Source organism: Trachemys scripta, chromosome 8, assembly GCF_013100865.1.
Source record: "Trachemys scripta elegans isolate TJP31775 chromosome 8, CAS_Tse_1.0, whole genome shotgun sequence".
NCBI lineage: Eukaryota > Metazoa > Chordata > Testudines > Emydidae > Trachemys > Trachemys scripta.
Window position 1 is genome coordinate 98,449,503 of NC_048305.1, and position 16,646 is coordinate 98,466,148.

Below are 16,646 nucleotides of genomic sequence, written 5' to 3' on the forward strand. Positions count from 1 at the left end.
GATTTTGACAATAATGAAACAAGAAAGTCCATTGCTTTTCATTTTCTCCTGTCAAATTTTGTTGAAATTGACACTTCCCACAAAACATTTAGATTTTGATGAAACTTCATTTTCTAATGGAAAACTTTTCTGTCAAACTTTCTTTTCAACCAGCTCTAATAAGTAATGTCTTGTAGAAGCTTCTTTGGCACATCCTGTGTGGGAGACAGTTCCCTTCTGTCCAGCTGATTTTCCCCCACAAAGGTCTTGATTGATTATGGGGTATCCAGGACAGTCGGGGAGAGTGGGTGTCCTACGACTGTTCTAAAGTCTGACTCTCCTGCATAGTGATGAAGGGTCCTGTCATTAGAGTGCTAGGCCAAGCCTTCGTTTCTTTTACTCCATTACTTTTTCACCTCTTTTCTTTTCTTCTAATTCTCCTATTTTAATTGATTAAAGACTTTAATCCTTTGTTCCTCCATTTTAGTACAGCTGGGTAGCCAGGCCCTTACTGTCACGATCCTAAAACCTGGATGAAAGGGGGCATGACCTCCTACCATTCGTCTCTTTTGATGCGTTAAGAAAGCCTGTCCTCCTTCCACTAAGGCAACTTTCTTTAAAACAGGGGCCTTTTCAGAAGTGACAAGCAAGTGGGAACAGCACATTTGAAACTAGACAAACTGGAATCAGAATGTGAAATTAGAGAGATAATTGAGGTATGCTTTGTTCTTCTGTTGATGTAGCAATAACAAAATGTTAGCATTCAGGTGTAGTGAGAGCTACATATTTATTTGTGTGTGTATGTGTGTATATATAGGTGTGTGTGTGTGTGTGTATATATATATATATATATATATATATACACGCCTAGAATATGTCATCTTGGCCTCCTCTCTACAACATCCAGTAAAAACCTCATCAGACTAATATGTTCTATTGTTGTTTATTACATATGCTACAACCTCACCCCTTCCCTCTTGTGTGATAAAAGGAGTAAGATAGCTCACTCCTGACCAATTAGAGTAATTAACCATTGGAACAACTCCCCTAGGGAGGTTGTGTCTTTTCCATCATTTGCAATCTTAAAATCAAGACTGGATATATTTCTAAAGATCTGCTCTAGCTCAAAGAAAAATTGTGGGCTTGATGCAGAAATGACTGGGTGGGATTCTATGGCCTGTGTTACTCAAGAGGTCAAGCTGGATGGTCATAATGGCTCTTCTTTGAGTAGTGTCCGTAGGGGTGCTCCACTGTAGGTGTCTGCGTCCCTGCGCTGCTGATCGGAGAATTTTGGTAGCAGTGTCTGTTTGGCCTGCACATGCGCTGCTTTCCCCCTCCTTGCGCTCTCCCACGTGTCTAACCAGCATTGCGCAGGCGAACCCTCCTCAGTTCCTTCTCCAACACAGAGTGTATGATGAGAACCCGAAGTGGGGGGGGAGGGGTTGTGGAGCACCCACAGGGACTCGAATCTTGTTACTTCACAAGGAGAGTAACTAATACTTCTGGCCATAAAATTATTAATCTAACTAAGGCCTTGTCTACACTACACAGTTTTGTCAGCAAAAGGCAGCTTTTGCCAACAAAACAGGGGAGGCGTACACACTACAAAGCTATATTTGGTGGTAAAATAAAACAACCTCGATGAGAGGCCTAAAGTTTTTTGCAGCAAAGTTAGTCTCCCACGATGCCCGCCGTGCCCTCTCTGCTCACTGTTTTGAACTCCACTGCCCTGCAAGCCTGTGCATCTCCCCTTTCGAAGCTTCGACATTCGAAGCTCCCTTTCGAAGTTCTGACATTCCTCAGCGTGGAGAGCTCACGGAGCTGCCGAGGACGCCGCTCCCAGTAGCTAAGGAGGCTGTGGGAGACCACGGAAGGAATCACAGACCCATTAATGTGGAATCAGCAGGCAGGCAGAGCAGGCTGCTGCTGAGGGAGAAGGGGGGCAGAGAGACTGCTGTGCAGAGCCAGGGACTGATGGGGGAGGGGGGTGTCCCCTTCCCCCAGGATTGATTGCTCAAGCGGCTGTCTGAAGAGCACGAGACAGTATGCTGACACACTTCCCAAATACACTCTGTCGCTCTCACATATACATCCCCCCCACACAGTCTTTCACATACTTCCCCAACACACAGTTTCTGTCTCTACACACACGCACATACTTCAGTTGAAAATCAGCTGGTAATCTAGGTGGGATTGAGAAACCGGCCTCATGTGACACTGTAACTGCCTCATGAGGCATTGCAAACCCTTCCCAAAGCATCCTGTGGCCAGTTGAAGTGGGATAGCTACCCACAATGCACTGCTCTCTGTGTCGATGCAAGAGCTGCTAGTGAAGATGCACTCTGTTGACACAACGAGCATAGTGTGGACAGGCAACAGCGGTTTAATTAAAGCATCATAACTTTTGTCAACAAAACTCTAGTGTAGACATGGTCTTAATACTGTCTGCAAATAAAATACCAGACACATCCCTTGTGTGTCTTGGTAAATAAATACAAGAATATAAAAGTTAAATCCATTTATTTTTCAGAGAACTTCGGCTATTATGAAAGTCCTTTGTTTAATACAAACCGACCCAGCCCTGTTGATCATTCTATTGAATGTCAGTGTTATAGCACATTTATATTGATCCTGTATAACCACATGGGAGGCATAAAACAGCTGCCCTTTTCAGTGAGATTGCCACAAGACATTACAGTATTTGCTCTCTCTCACACACACGTGTGTGTGTGCAAAAAGAATCTTATTTTTGTGGTGCTTTCAGATTCTGGATGGTAGGAAGCCCACCGGAGGGAAACTAGAGGTGAAAGTGAGACTCAGGGAGCCACTCAGTGGTCAAGATCTTCAAACGATTACAGAAAACTGGTTGATCCTTGAACATTAGTTATCCTAAGGTATGAACACTCCTTTCTTCCAACTGTGCTTCTGGCTAGAAGTTGAGAGCCACTAACAATCTCTGCATGAAATAGAATGTCTTACACGGTCAGTGACCTACCTGTGTGGCTCAGGCTCCTAGATGGATCTTCCCTATTATTTCTAGTGATGTTTTGATTTTTTGTTTTAAATGTTTATTTCTATTCAAAATCTGATCGTGTTCCCTATATCAATTGGATGTGAAGGTTAAATATCATAGCGGGAACTGGTAGCAATTCCTGAACTTACATTGCTTAACACTTTCATTTATAAAAGATTCTTTTGGTCTTTTTTTCCCTAATCCTCCTATTGTTTGCATAAGACTGTTGAAATTTAGCAGGAAGAAAGGCCTGGGGCTAGAAAAATTACTTTTGTCTAGAAAATTTCATTTAGGTTTAGCTGTGGTATAAACTGTTGAAATTGCCATTTCCCTTCTGTTACTTGCATTCTTCAGGAAATAATAGTATCATGCCAGAATAACAACTTGAATATTCTGAAGAACTGGGCTCATGCACACACTGTACAGGGAACATCTGGTTGCTGGCAAAATAGTTGTAGCAATAGTGAGATGGGGAAGAATCAAACTAAGGTTCCCCTCCTACCATCCACCATTTTGGATCCAGCTTAGATAGCATCTCTTCCCCCTGTGAAGTATCATCTTTTTTTTACCTTTTGTTTTAGAATAAATTTACATACAAAGAAATCTACTCGAAGGAAAGTTGAAAGTTAGGAAATGCCAGATGTAAAGCTGCCTGTGGAATCTTAATGCAGCCCCCTTGTGCATAACTTAATTACATGATCACATACAATTTTTCCACAGTGTCCCTACCTCATTCAGTGTACGAATTGGATGCACAAGGGAGCTGGATTAAGATTCCCTGGGCAACTGTATACACCTGACACTTCCTGTCTGTGGAGTGCTTGCATTAACTTGGATGTTCTTTACATGTAGATTTTGTGTGTAAGTATACACCAAACTATACTTCTAAAAAGATACAGTTTTTCTTCACAATGTTCTGATGTACCAGTTGTATGGATTGTCTGAAACCGTAATTCTTAAAACTGTCCCTGCTCTCTCAGCTTTGGGCTGTGCTCATGAACCCCTAGGAGAGTGGTTACTCAGTACTCAGCCCTGTTGTGTGAATCACTGGAGGTTCTCTCTCTCCTGTCAGTGTATGGGTATAAAGCTTAGTAGTGCTCCTGTAAGCCATCAGTACTTGGGGAGAAAAAAATTGATGGCTCACTTTTTGAGCAGATATTACTAATTTATAGCGTGACAGCACCTAGGAGCCCATTTGTGGACCACACTGTACATAGAACAAAAAGGCTGCCCCAAAGCACTCAGTCCTAGTCAAAAGTTGATGTAAGTATATGCACAGTAATCCCTCCCCCTTCCCTTGGGCTCCTAGAGTTCAGAGCAGTCTCAGGCTCCCCTCTCCCCCCACCTGTCATGGCACCTTTCTTGGCATCTCTCATTTTGCAGTACAAATAGTAATTAAGCTTAGATAGCACCTCTGTGAAGTAGGTGACTAGTATCCTGATTTATCATGTCCTCGCTACCACAGACTTTATATATTATTTGAAAGATCTGGATGATGTCTAGTGCTCAGGTCCAAATTTGGAGCATTGAAAAATCACACTAAGTGCTGTGTTAAGAGTATGTCTACACTGCAAAGAAAAACCCATAGCAGAGTCTCAAAGCCTGGGTCAGTTGATTCACGCTCAGTCTCTGGGGCTAAAAATAGAAACGTAAATGTTCCTGCTCAGGCTGGAACTCAGGCTCCTAGACTCTCCCACTCATCGGATTTCAGAAACCAGGTTCCAGCCCAAGCAGGAATGTTTATACTGCTAGTTTTAGCCCTTCATCAGTTGACCTGGGCTTTGAGACTCAGCACCACCCTAAGAAGCCAACCAGGGTGACAGTGAGATATACTGTACAAAGTTTGGCTGCATGGCTGTAGACCTCAAGATACTCCAGGGCTGACGTATTTGCCCACACACTTGAAGCAGTGACATTACTAGACGTGCTGAGAGCACTAACTTTTAGTCACCTATAATTTAACACTTTCTATCTTCAATCACTTTAACTGTAACTTAATGAAGAGTTTTGCCTGGGATTTCTATGAAGGCTGCTAGTTAGGCATCAGACAGAACAATGTCAACAGTATGTAGCCTTAATTGTGGGATACATACTTTGCACTGTGGCAAGACGTTTTTTTTTTTTTTTTCAGATCCAGGAATGCTAAAAGCTGCAGAATCGAGTTTGTACATAGGACACTGCTACCTGCGAGCACCAAAGATGTTAAATGAATGCACAACTGGACATAACATGTCTTTATTTTGGTAATTACCTTAGTGTGTGTTAAGTTTTATAAGGCAAGTATTGTAAGGCCCTGGAAACTTACTACTAGTGGGAAAAATGGAACTGATCTATGCAAAATGGATTGAATTGCCTTAAGATGGGACTACTAATGTTAGCACCAGATGAATGTTATATAAACTCATCATAACTATCCTCTGCAGGGACTGTTTCATAGTGGTGCATGAAACCTGTAATGGTTTGCTCTTAAAAAAAATCACTGGAGCAGTGCAAGGTAATTAATTTGCAAATGAGACCTTATGCTCCCAGCATGGCTAGCTTGTGCTAGAAGCAACTCTTTTTCAGGCATATATGCTCTTATGCATTGAATACCACCTACTGCTTCCTCTTATGATCACCCTCAGGCCCTTCTGAAGATCTGTATGCTCCTCCTATAAGTGTCCTGGGATGAAGAAAATAGTTCACTTTAAGCAGAGCTTTAGCAGCAGTGTATCCCATCTCCTCTGCATGCTCTTGCAGCACTCTTAACTAGATGTGCCTTGGCTTAAGGTAACAATAGGATATGAGGATTTTTTTTAGAATAGGGTTGCAGCTCTGGGTTTTGAATTGGTTATCAGTTGCCTGCCCTGTTGTCCACCCCCCCCCCCCCCGAACTGTTTATTCCAACTCAGCCTGCTTTGTGTGCCTTCATTTTCTTAATGCTTGGGAATCAGTAAAGCCTGATATGGCCTGTTTAACATGACAGGGTTTTCTGAAGGATTGGAGTGTTTCACTAGGCTACTTACTAATTGATTGAAAAATAGCCACTCTTATTTGTGTAGAAAACTGGATCATTGCTGTTTGCAGAATTTTTTATAGACTATACATAAAATGATATGGTACCAAAACTGCTTGATGTGTGTTCTTAAACTACATGAGCCTGAAGAAATGATTGATAGGAGACTATGCCTGCATGGGGTGTCAGTGCTACTGCAGCATATGGTCAGGTAGATCAAGTTCATAGACAACAGACTCTCCAACCTAAAGGCAGCACTTCTGCTTCCTGATAGGATTAAAACAATACAGTATTTAGTTTTTAATTTCAATAAATTTAATATACAAAACTACATGTTGAAAATAAAAATATAATATGCAGTTTTTTGCAGTGTTAACTAACTGAATTTTAAAAGTACAATTTTTTTCTAAAACAAGTACTCATTTTCTTAACAATATGGTAATTTTAAGGTCATTTAAAAGGCTATGATTGAAGCAAACAAGTCAGTCACCAGTCAATAGTGTTTTGCACAACCATAACCCAAACCTAAGTGACTCCTAGGGGTAAGGAAGAGAAGATTGTTTGTTTTTTTAGCCTCAATAAGCATAACTTAATGGAACTAAAGTAACTGAAAAACTTCTGCTGTAGCACTGCTGGAATGGAGTTTCCAGCAGGAGGATTTTTATGGTAGTTGTCAATCAAAAGAGCTTTACTTACACTCTGTAGACATGTATATCAACACTCAAGAGTGTGCAAAAACAAAATGTGTTGTAGGGAATTTCAAAATAACTCAAGTCAAACTTGATTACATTTTGTTATAGCAAAACAAATGAAAATGCAGGAAGCCTCTTGGATTGCTGTGTAGGAACTTAAACTTTGATCAGCCAGAAACGTTTTAAGAGTAGCACATGGCCACCTATTACCAAATGACAGAGATAAGGTGAATTTTAATGCAAACAAAAAGTGAGACTAAGTGCTCTCCTGTCCAGTGATTGTTTTTACTAATTCAGTTGGAACTGATTCTACAACTTTCTTCCAAACATGTCTTGAGGTGGCAGCTGGAATTTTCGAGACTGCAGTAGCCATTTATTCACAATTCCCTTCAGCACCTATACAGCTATTGTACCTTTGTAAAATACATTGATTGCTACCTGTAGAGTTGTTTCCCTTCTGCTCTATTTGCTTGTATCAGCCTAACTCTAGTTTTACTGTTCCTTTGTTCTGCTGCAAAAGCTGCTCTTTCCACAGTGCAAATTAGTTTCAAATCAGCATTGACTGAGTCACCACTGAAAGTTGGCCAGATTCAAAGACTTGCCTTAACAGTGTTTCTCATCTCTTCCCATCCCCAAAAAAAACCATTTACTGGTGTTTTGTTGGACCTGCCTGTTATCTCCATGAAGAGGGTCGTAACAGTCAAGCCGCAGCGCCTAGGCATGGCTAAACTAGCTCATTACTCCTGCTTTCAGCTCTTTCCACTTACGAGCCATGTTCGTTGGATGGAAATTTGATTTAGTAAGAATGTGGAACCACATTCGTAGTGGCTGTTCCTCGGTCTCCTAATGCTGTGTAGCAGAAGTGAGCAGCTGCTCCCCTCTCAACTGCCCTTTGTTTGTAGGTGAGGCCAAGTGCAAGTTTTCTGAGCTGAACCAAAAGCCTCTTTTTTAGCACATCATGCAACAACAGCCACTTTGTGCTTTTGTTATGGGGGGTAAGCGTTACATGGCGCTGCTAATATGAAGTGTTAAGTGCAAATTGTGTTACATGACACTAGTGTTACACTACAGTCTACAGCAATGAGGAGACTTACAAAAGTGCCCTGGGTGTTACTTTTCTTTATAAAGCAGGACCTACCGGGGGAACAGGAATACCATAGCCGCACTTTAGGGCTAACTTTTCTTTTACCTGTGACAGATGTATACCATTGAGATTCATAAACAAAATACAGAATGGCAAAGTTTTTCTAGGTTATGGAAATCTGAGGTGACAATTTTTATAACAGGTAGGGAAAAAATAAGTATACTAGCCTAATATACACACAAAACTGCAAGTTTAAATTATATACCACTGTCCAAGATATGCCCTTTCTTTCATTCAGACGGAATGATTGGTCAGCCTCATATGCCTTTTTTTTTTGGCTAGGTAACCTTCCCATGCATCTCGCTAGGCATATCCTAAAGTGTCTCTGATGTACTTCAACCAGTAATCTGGTCAAAATAATGTAAACATTACTTTTTAATGTCTACAGAATAACCACAAATGGTATTATGATGAGGTCAGAATGGAGGTCTTGATTGTTTCTTCTTACATGTCCATCTACAAACAGTACAAATTTGACATTTCATCTTTTATTTACGCCCCAGTGATCTTTGCACCTGTTTGAGCATTTAGAGTACATGACTGTAATTAAGTCTTTAAATATGAGCATTATTTTTCTAAACAGTAACAGAACTGTATGAGCTGCAAGGATAGCATAGACATTTTGTAGTATAGAAGCTGCCCTGATCCTCTGTTTGTTGACAATGCATAGAAGATTTAGAATTATGGAACAACTCCCCCCCCCCCCCCCCAATAGTGTTAACAAAAGCTTAATCTTCCAGTTTTAAAGTGCAAATGATTCAGATACAACTGCTGCTGGAACAGGTCTGAACAGAAAATGAAGTCCTCTTATGAGATGTTTTCCAGAATATAAAAGATGAGCTCCATTATGACTGGCCCCTCACTCAACTGACATGCTCCTCCATGAATCACTGGAACTAAGGCACTGTCCAGGTCATTCATGTATTGAGAGGGCAGTGGCTGTCCATTACTCCCAGCTTGATAGCCAACCTAAAAGATACAAAGTGAAAGCTTTAAAAGAGAAGGTATTCCACTGGGATCTCTGACCATACTGCAAGTGATGCAATTGCTTTGAGAGTTCAGGGGTTCCAGTATGGATGTCAAAAGCAGAAAGCACTACCTAATGTGAACTAACAAAAAATGCCTCAAAATTAGATGAGATACAAAGTGGGTGAGGTAATCTCTTTTTATTGGACCAACTTCTATGGTTGGAAGAGACAGGCCTTCACCGGGCTCTTCAGGTCTGGAAAAGGTAACCAGAGGGTCACAGAGAAATACAAGATGGGACAGATTGTTACGCATAAATGGTTAACACATATTGCAAGAAAACACTTGAAATGGAGGAGGCAATTAACACCTCAGCAGTCATGGACTAAGGTGGGTTAGAATGTTACAAATAGTTGTAATAAGCCTTTGAGGAGCCATAAAACCAGTCTCTTTATAGAGACCATGATTTTTTGGTGTCTAGCAGTTATGAATTTAAGTTCCAGGCTCATCTTTTGGAAGTGTTGTACAGGTTTCCTTTGAGGACAAGAAGTGACAGGTCAAAATTACATGAATACAGGAAAGAAAAAAACCACCCTCTTCCTCTAGAAAAAATTATTTTGCAGCATTAAGTGCTAATAGAGTGGCATTTAATGTTGCCAATGCCTAGCCTCCAGAATCGAGCAATAGAATGGTTGAACTCTCATGTCCCCTTTTCAGCTCCAAACAAGACGACTGACAACTTAAACTAGTAGATACTGTTTACAACTTACTTGATCCGAATCAAGTGTAACACGCAGACCTAGCTTAGTCATTCCATCTTCCTTCAATAACTTAAGATGAGGACAGAGAGCTAAACAGAAAGCCTTGGCCACATTCTCAGTCAGTCTGCTATGATCTGCTGGGTCACTTAGACCATTATGTTGGTCATCATTCTCCAGAAAGAACACCTGAACAAAACAAAAAGGGAGCGATCAACATGACCTACCAACCAGCTTTTACAAAAAAGAGCAGCATCAGACTGAGTGTAAAAAGAATATAAAAGACTGTCAATTAATACAGCTACTTAAGGACACTGCTGCTTTAGAAAAATGTAACATGAAGCAAAAAGGTTTTGATCAGCCCTTCACATTATTTGGGGACTTTCTGAAGATGAGCTACTCCCCAGATAGAAGGTCTGCACCCTGAGACTGTGGGCACTGGCTGGACTCTGTTCAGGCTCCAGAGCACAGAGACTTGGATTCACCTCACAGCAGTCCTAGTGGGTGACCAGGGAAGGGTACTCACTAGAATCTGTAACAACTTAACACAGGGGCTGTCAAATAACTATTTCAAGGTGAAGTTTCACATTTGGTTCTGTTTACAGGATTTAAAGTAACTCAAGTCTCCAGTCTTCATCAGCATGAGTCCCCATCAGCCAGGTCCGACAACTGGGGATAAAGGGGTTTAACAGTTATAAGGATACAGACTGGAATGGTCCTGATCACTCACTCCTAGACTGATCGCAAAGTGCTCCAGGGACTTTGTTTAAAAGGGTGTGTTCTAATTGAATCTAAAATCCCTCTTATGGAAATTCACGATACACCCTAGTAGTATAAGGGATTCTGCATGTATTGCTGTGCATTTCCACACTCTTGCCTTAACTAAAAATACTTTTAAAACATTGTAAGTAGACTAAACATCCCTTCCACTTCAGAAAATTACACTATCATTTTTGAAGCATGTTGTTATTAAAGTGACTTCAGAATAAATATTGTGTTATGGTAGAAACCCCCGCAATCTGAAAGGAGTCAGAATTTTTTATACAGTTATTAACTAAACATTGCAACATTCCCTCAAATCACCTGGAATGTTGGGAAAAGAATACATGTATGATGAGTGGCACAGCTAAAACTGGCCTGGTTTCCCCTCAGCTAACACTGAGCAAATTAATTGAAACCGTTTGCAAAGAACCATTTAACATTAACACTTCCGTGCTGGCAAAATCCATAGCTCCAGGTCAGCCCTGTAAGTCAAGAAACACCATGGCCAATGCTGGGGGACAAAACAAATAACCAAAGTCATTCATATTATGGCACCTTGTTTTTAACTTTTCATACAATTCATTCACTAAGAGTGATCTTTTCCTGTTGTGTTTTTGCTGCCATTTCAGAGCTGAAGTTGCTCCATTCCCAAACTGTTAATAGGTCAATAAAGAGCAAATTAAGTGAGTATTACAAAAACCCAATCCTTTTATAAAAGCAGCTTCGAGTTCCTTGGCACTGGCAGTTTGACTACACCACCCGGAATGGATATTATTCTGGGAAAATGCAGCTTACAGCTCAAAAGAATTGATATTTAAAAACTGTTTGGGATTTTGTCTCCATTAAAGTAAAAGGCTCTTGCTGAATAGAACTTGAACACAAATACACAGGCTTGTGCCCTTTAGATAATGGAAAGTAACAGCCCTCAACTTGAATGCAGATTCTCCCAAAACTCAGTAAAAGTGCACTAGATGGAATGGCCAGTGATTTATGGTTACTTATTTCCAGGGCTCTGTAGCACCTCAAGACAGATTTAAATGGCATGACATTGCCACTTGTACATTATGCAGTCACTGAAGACTTCCTGGCAGGTGCAAAGTAGGGATATAAAATACTAAACAATTAACCAGAAGCATGTGTCATCATCCCCGGGGCTGCGCCGGCCAGCTGCAGCAGCCCTAGCCAAGCCAGCCCGCCAGCTCCAGCCACGCCGGTCCCAGCCCTTCTCCTTTTAATCAGTTAAGCAATTAAACAACATCATTTTAATTGTTTAAACAGTTAACTCTTTTAATGCATATTTACATCCCTCATGCAAAGGCCACTGTTGTTTCCCCATAAAAATCTTACTGCTTTCAGTTTGGTGGGCAGAGCAAGTAGATTTGATTTCTGGTCAAAGGGAGGCATTCTAAAGAGGGAGACTACATTCTATAGCTCCTTAGTCACAAAGCACCAAGACTCCTGTTTTATGTGCAGATTAGTTTTGTTTTCTTACCTCCGTCCACCTAATGACCTTTCCATTTGCTTTATACTCCGAGCCATGAAATATCTTCACACTGGTTATAGACTCCATGGATTTGCCATCAATGGGGCTTATAACACTAGAAAGAGGAAGGGAAAAACAACTTTAAGTTAACAGAATGCCTCCAAACACTAAATATCATCATATAAAACCTGATTTCAAATTTGGCCATCTGAGTAGATTTGCAGAACAGAGGACATTGTAAAGGAAAACCTCATATAAGGGTTATGAAGGGCACTTGTTTTGACTTACCTGGATTCTCAAAGTGACCCCACTGCAGGTTATTTCAAAAGTGAGCACTCTGCAATTTAAACTGCCATACAGTGACTTGCCACATTTTCTAAAAGGGACAAACACAAACTATCCCAGAAGGGAGATCTCCAGAGAAAGATCTCTCTCAATGTACAAAACACAGTGCTACTGAATATCATCACTAATTCCAATTGTGGTGGTGTGAACAGGTGTATGGATCTCAACAGTAATCAGGCTTTTTGAAATTGTCTTCCTGCTGTGTTGAGAGTTTACCCCAGATAATTACAATGGAGACAGTTGAAAAGTGCAGTGCTTTCTGCCATATCACACAGGGAACACTCAGATATAGTATCTAGACTTGAAATCCTCCTAGACTAGGTGGAGTTGAGGCTGGGGAGTAGAGAGGTAGCTTGCCTTAGATCTGCAATAGCCTTATATTTGAGCTGTGACCTCACAAGGGACTGATGAACTCTCCACACATGGAACATGCAGAAACCTATGTAGATTTATTGCACAGTGATAGGAATTTTATTTATTTATAAATATCAAATCAAATAGTACAATTCAGTCATGTCTAAAATCTTACTTACACTGAATTTAACAGAGCAAGCAGCCCAACTAATGCCCTGAAATGGTGACTTCTGTGGGACTTCACAAACAGTCCCAAACACATGTGAAATGTCTTTAGCTAAAGAACACTCTCCTTTTCTAGGCTGCTGCTCCTATCCATGCTTCTTTGAGTTTTCAACCTCGCCCATCACATTGCGTGCCCTAATGCTTAAATTGCCATGTACTCACCATCTTGCATTGATTGTTAAGGTTTCAGATTCAAGGTTCTAGATTCACTGCTGCTGTCCAGCATGTATCAGATTTTATCCACAACACCACTGAACGTGAGCTTAATGGAAGGAATAAGAAACCTTCCTAGCGTGCAAGATTCGGCACTCAAAAATTAGCAGCTAGGTGGCCTTTTACAACCAGTATAATGGTTTAAAATAACTGGAAATTTGCAATAGCAGAAATCTTTCTGTAGCCTTGATAACTTTCTAAACTGATGCACTGAAGTTCTATTTACCTCAGCCCCATTTTAATAACAGATACAAAAGTCTGATCTCTCAAACTAATGGTGCAACTCAATGGTGCAATCCATACTGACTTGAGGAAGTCACTCTTTACCTTTCAGTATCAGCTCCTCAGAGTTTTAACAAACATATATAATAAAGAATTATTTTGCAAAAAGTCAAACACTTCTATGATTACTCTTCCTTTATCTTGTCACAAATGTTATCTGAGAAACTTGAATCACAAAGCATGTGGAGTCTTCATAGATAGAATATGCTCTTAGTAAGCTATACAGACACATAGCAGCAGACAAAACAGAGCCAAATAAACACTGTAAAAGTGTCAAGGGATTATTCATCTACTCACCCCTTGTTAAAGTTTTTGTCATCATCCACCCACTGAATATGAACATGTTCCTGAGGCTCTTCAGCATCTACTTTGCCACAAGTAATAGTGAAGTCTTTCATCTCTCTCAGAGCCTGCCTCAAGGAGTCCATGTTCTCAGCAGTTATCTGGACCATTACACCATCTAAGGAATCAAGAATTATCATTATCAGAAACAACCAACAGCCACTTTTAAGAAAGAACATTCACAACAGGGCTAAAAGCATTCTTCCTGTTACGATTAAATGTCAACGTGCAATATCTATTTGAAAGGCCATGAGTAGTAACGCTATAGAAAGCTGTCGGCTTAGTAGCATTCCCATCCTCAACACATTGTTTATACCATGTAACATTTATGAACGCGGCCTGGAGGACGTACCAGTGAAAGCTGAAGTCTACCTACAGAACAGGTTCAACATTAGCAATGGCAACCATGAGCTTACGCGCACAGCCCTGCCACTGCACTGCAGCCCTGTTCTGGAAATCCCACCTCGAGATACGAGAGGTAAACCATCATGATCATGCAAATATTTGGCCTCCAAGGAGATCAGCAAGAAGGACTCCAGCAGTAACAGTGTTTTTTGTGATGTGGGCATTTGACCACCAGGAATCCCACCATGGCCAGCAACTCATTTCACACAGGCTGTTAAAAATAAGTCACAGCTTTTGGATATTACCAGCCTGAATAAACTGTGTTTGCACAAGTAACTTGGTAACGAACAGTTCCATAAAACAGCAAGTTACTAATTCCTTGAGGTATCCCAACTCTCCAACTGATGAGTTTCCAACTTAGCATCCTGAACTAAACAAAATCATTTCTGGTTTAAGTAAAGAATGTAGCAAAACAACATATACTCAGCCTTGTTTTAATGTGGCACTTTTATAAGCCATGACCCTCCCCCAAAAATATAGGAGAAAGCTCATAAACTGGAGACTCCGCTCCATCATCTGACTGTTGGCAAAGGAAAAATGAACTATGGTGACAACCCAGTCTAAACAATCTTGACCTTTCACGCTATCACCTGACAACAGTGATAGCTTGGCCACTGCAAGGCTATTAAATGAACAGGCTAAAGAACAGCAGGGCTTCATCTCTTGCTATGGAGATAAACTCCATGTTTCTTATGCTTGCAATTTTCTACTTCAGTCAAGGATTGTAAGCTCTGATCCCCAGCACAGGAGCCAAGTATTTCACGTTTACCCTCATTTTCTTGTACTGTTGTCCCAGGGCATCTGGACTAGTTATTCTCATTTTCTCAGTTAAATTAAGTTACGAGCCATAATGGAAAACTGTGTTTAGCTAAAGCGTGAGATAACACCGAGTAATCAGAGTGATTCTCAAATACCCAGGGCACAAGAACTAAGCTGTGCACACTGCTCAAATATACAGTTATCAGGAGGGAAGCAATGTTCTTTGAACAAGCTGTTCATTCCTTACCTTCCACAATGCTGGACTTGGCAAGGTAGCCCGAAGAGGATTTTAAAGCTCCACTGAACACAAAGAAGCTGGCACCAGTCACTGCAATAACAAGACTGATTTTAGAGAGGCTCTTGTCAAAGCAATGCCTTATGCAAGAATCAGGTATTGTAGCTGTATCCTCCACAGAGAAGTTAATAACGTAAACAAGGAATTATGTAGCACAAAGTTGTTATGATTCCAGTGTGTATCAGATGCTTGGGCAGCAAGGGTGCCCTTTCTGATGATATTCTAAACCTGACGACAATTTTTGCCAACCTTAAAGAACGTTAATATTTAATTAGTTTCTTTTTCACTAAGAATGAGGGGTCTGTTTTAGGGGTAAACATGCACATTATGACCTTTAAAAAGTCCTCAGGTGATTAGAAACAATCTTACTTGGGCTTTTTGCTGATGACATTGTACTATTGACCAGTCAGAAGGGGAGTGGCTCAAATTTTCTAAACTAGCTGCCAGCCAGCTTAAAAGCAAAAGCCCTTGGAATGACCATTGTGTCTCCATACCACAACAGAGCTCCTTGAAATCCATCCTCCCATGCTCTATGTACAGAAAATACTACTTCGAAATTAGTGCCAGCCCTAAAGGAATCGACATGCCAAAGTTGTGAATGAAGATCATGAATGTTCAGGGTTAGAAATTTTATTTTTACTTATTTGGAGATATCATGGAGCTTCTACATAAGATTATCAACTCTGACATGAAGTCTGGTTAAAAAAAAAAAGCTCTAACATTTTAAGAATTAAAATGTTAAGTTGCTATTGCATCATTTCACCTGGTCTTAACAAAAAATAAAGCCAGAAAATCAAATGGTCTAATTAACATACACACACAAAGCTCTTGCAGTTCTCGGTGAGGAGGGGTTAGGTACATTAAGACCAGATCTGCACTACAAACTTACATCTGTATAACTACGTCCCTGAGGGGTGTGAAAACCTGCTTTATTTTATGTCAATTATGTGAGGCCCTTGAACTGGCAAGCTGCCATCTCACATCTCAGTCGGACAAATACTGACCACCACCAGTAACCATAGAGAGGGAACAAAAATCCCCATCAACAGTATGCAGTACTTCAAACACCAGATTAAACTGTGGACATGGAAGAGGAGTGCCAGGAGGCTGGGCAGGGTAATCCAGAGGCAAATAGGGCACTTTCTCATTCACACATTTGCATTAGGCCTTCCCATTATGCTGCATGTTTGGAAGCCATGCCCCCATCAAGTACTAGGAGCTCTCTAATCATACAATTGTAACTAGTTTCTGTGCTAAATATTAATTTCAGAAGGTCCATGAATTAAAGGCAAAACCTGTTTTGGCATATTTACATATTTAATGGCAGCACAGTAGACAAAAGAAAGTCATGCAAGGCGCTTTGGGTGGGAAAAGCCTCCATCTGCTCCCTTAGACCTGTCCCATCTCACCCTTTCTTGGCTGATTATGAATACTGATGGCCTGCGTCTGGTAGTTCCCATCATCATTCTGGACACACACTAGGTGAGAGTCTGCTTTCTCATTGAAGCATGCTCCCCCAGCTAGAACATGCTCATTAGACTTGTTCATGGCTTTCATCATCTGCAAACAAAAAGAAAGTTTATCACTTTCATTTAGCCTCAAATCCTTCACATGGGTTATTAGCATAAACAGTG

General features: G+C 40.7%; 2 protein-coding genes across 9 annotated transcripts in view; one reads left to right on the forward strand and one right to left on the reverse strand.

The window, feature by feature from the left end:
- The window catches only part of CC2D1B (coiled-coil and C2 domain containing 1B), a 68,368-nt gene extending 62,269 nt beyond the window's left edge, over positions 1-6,099 (forward strand). For 6 of the 7 annotated variants that reach the window (XM_034779660.1, XM_034779659.1, XM_034779664.1 and 3 more), the window contains exons 23-25: positions 605-695; positions 2,744-2,873; positions 5,124-6,099. In XM_034779660.1, the coding sequence (XP_034635551.1) occupies positions 605-695; positions 2,744-2,863 (211 nt within the window). In that variant the 3' untranslated portion in view covers positions 2,864-2,873; positions 5,124-6,099. Of the gene's footprint in view, positions 1-604; positions 696-2,743; positions 2,874-3,712; positions 3,854-5,123 lie in introns of all 7 variants that reach the window. The other variant, XR_004646878.1, reaches the window with a different exon arrangement.
- A 180-nt stretch (positions 6,100-6,279) lies between these two features.
- The window catches only part of ZFYVE9 (zinc finger FYVE-type containing 9), a 99,669-nt gene continuing 89,302 nt past the window's right edge, over positions 6,280-16,646 (reverse strand). The window contains exons 14-19 of one of the 2 annotated variants that reach the window (XM_034779656.1): positions 16,422-16,572; positions 14,965-15,045; positions 13,509-13,671; positions 11,802-11,907; positions 9,560-9,736; positions 6,280-8,792 (exon numbers count right to left, since the gene is read on the reverse strand). In XM_034779656.1, coding sequence (XP_034635547.1) covers positions 8,631-8,792; positions 9,560-9,736; positions 11,802-11,907; positions 13,509-13,671; positions 14,965-15,045; positions 16,422-16,572 — 840 coding nt within the window. In that variant the 3' untranslated portion in view covers positions 6,280-8,630. The remainder of the gene's footprint in view (positions 8,793-9,559; positions 9,737-11,801; positions 11,908-13,508; positions 13,672-14,964; positions 15,046-16,421; positions 16,573-16,646) is intronic. The other variant, XM_034779658.1, reaches the window with a different exon arrangement.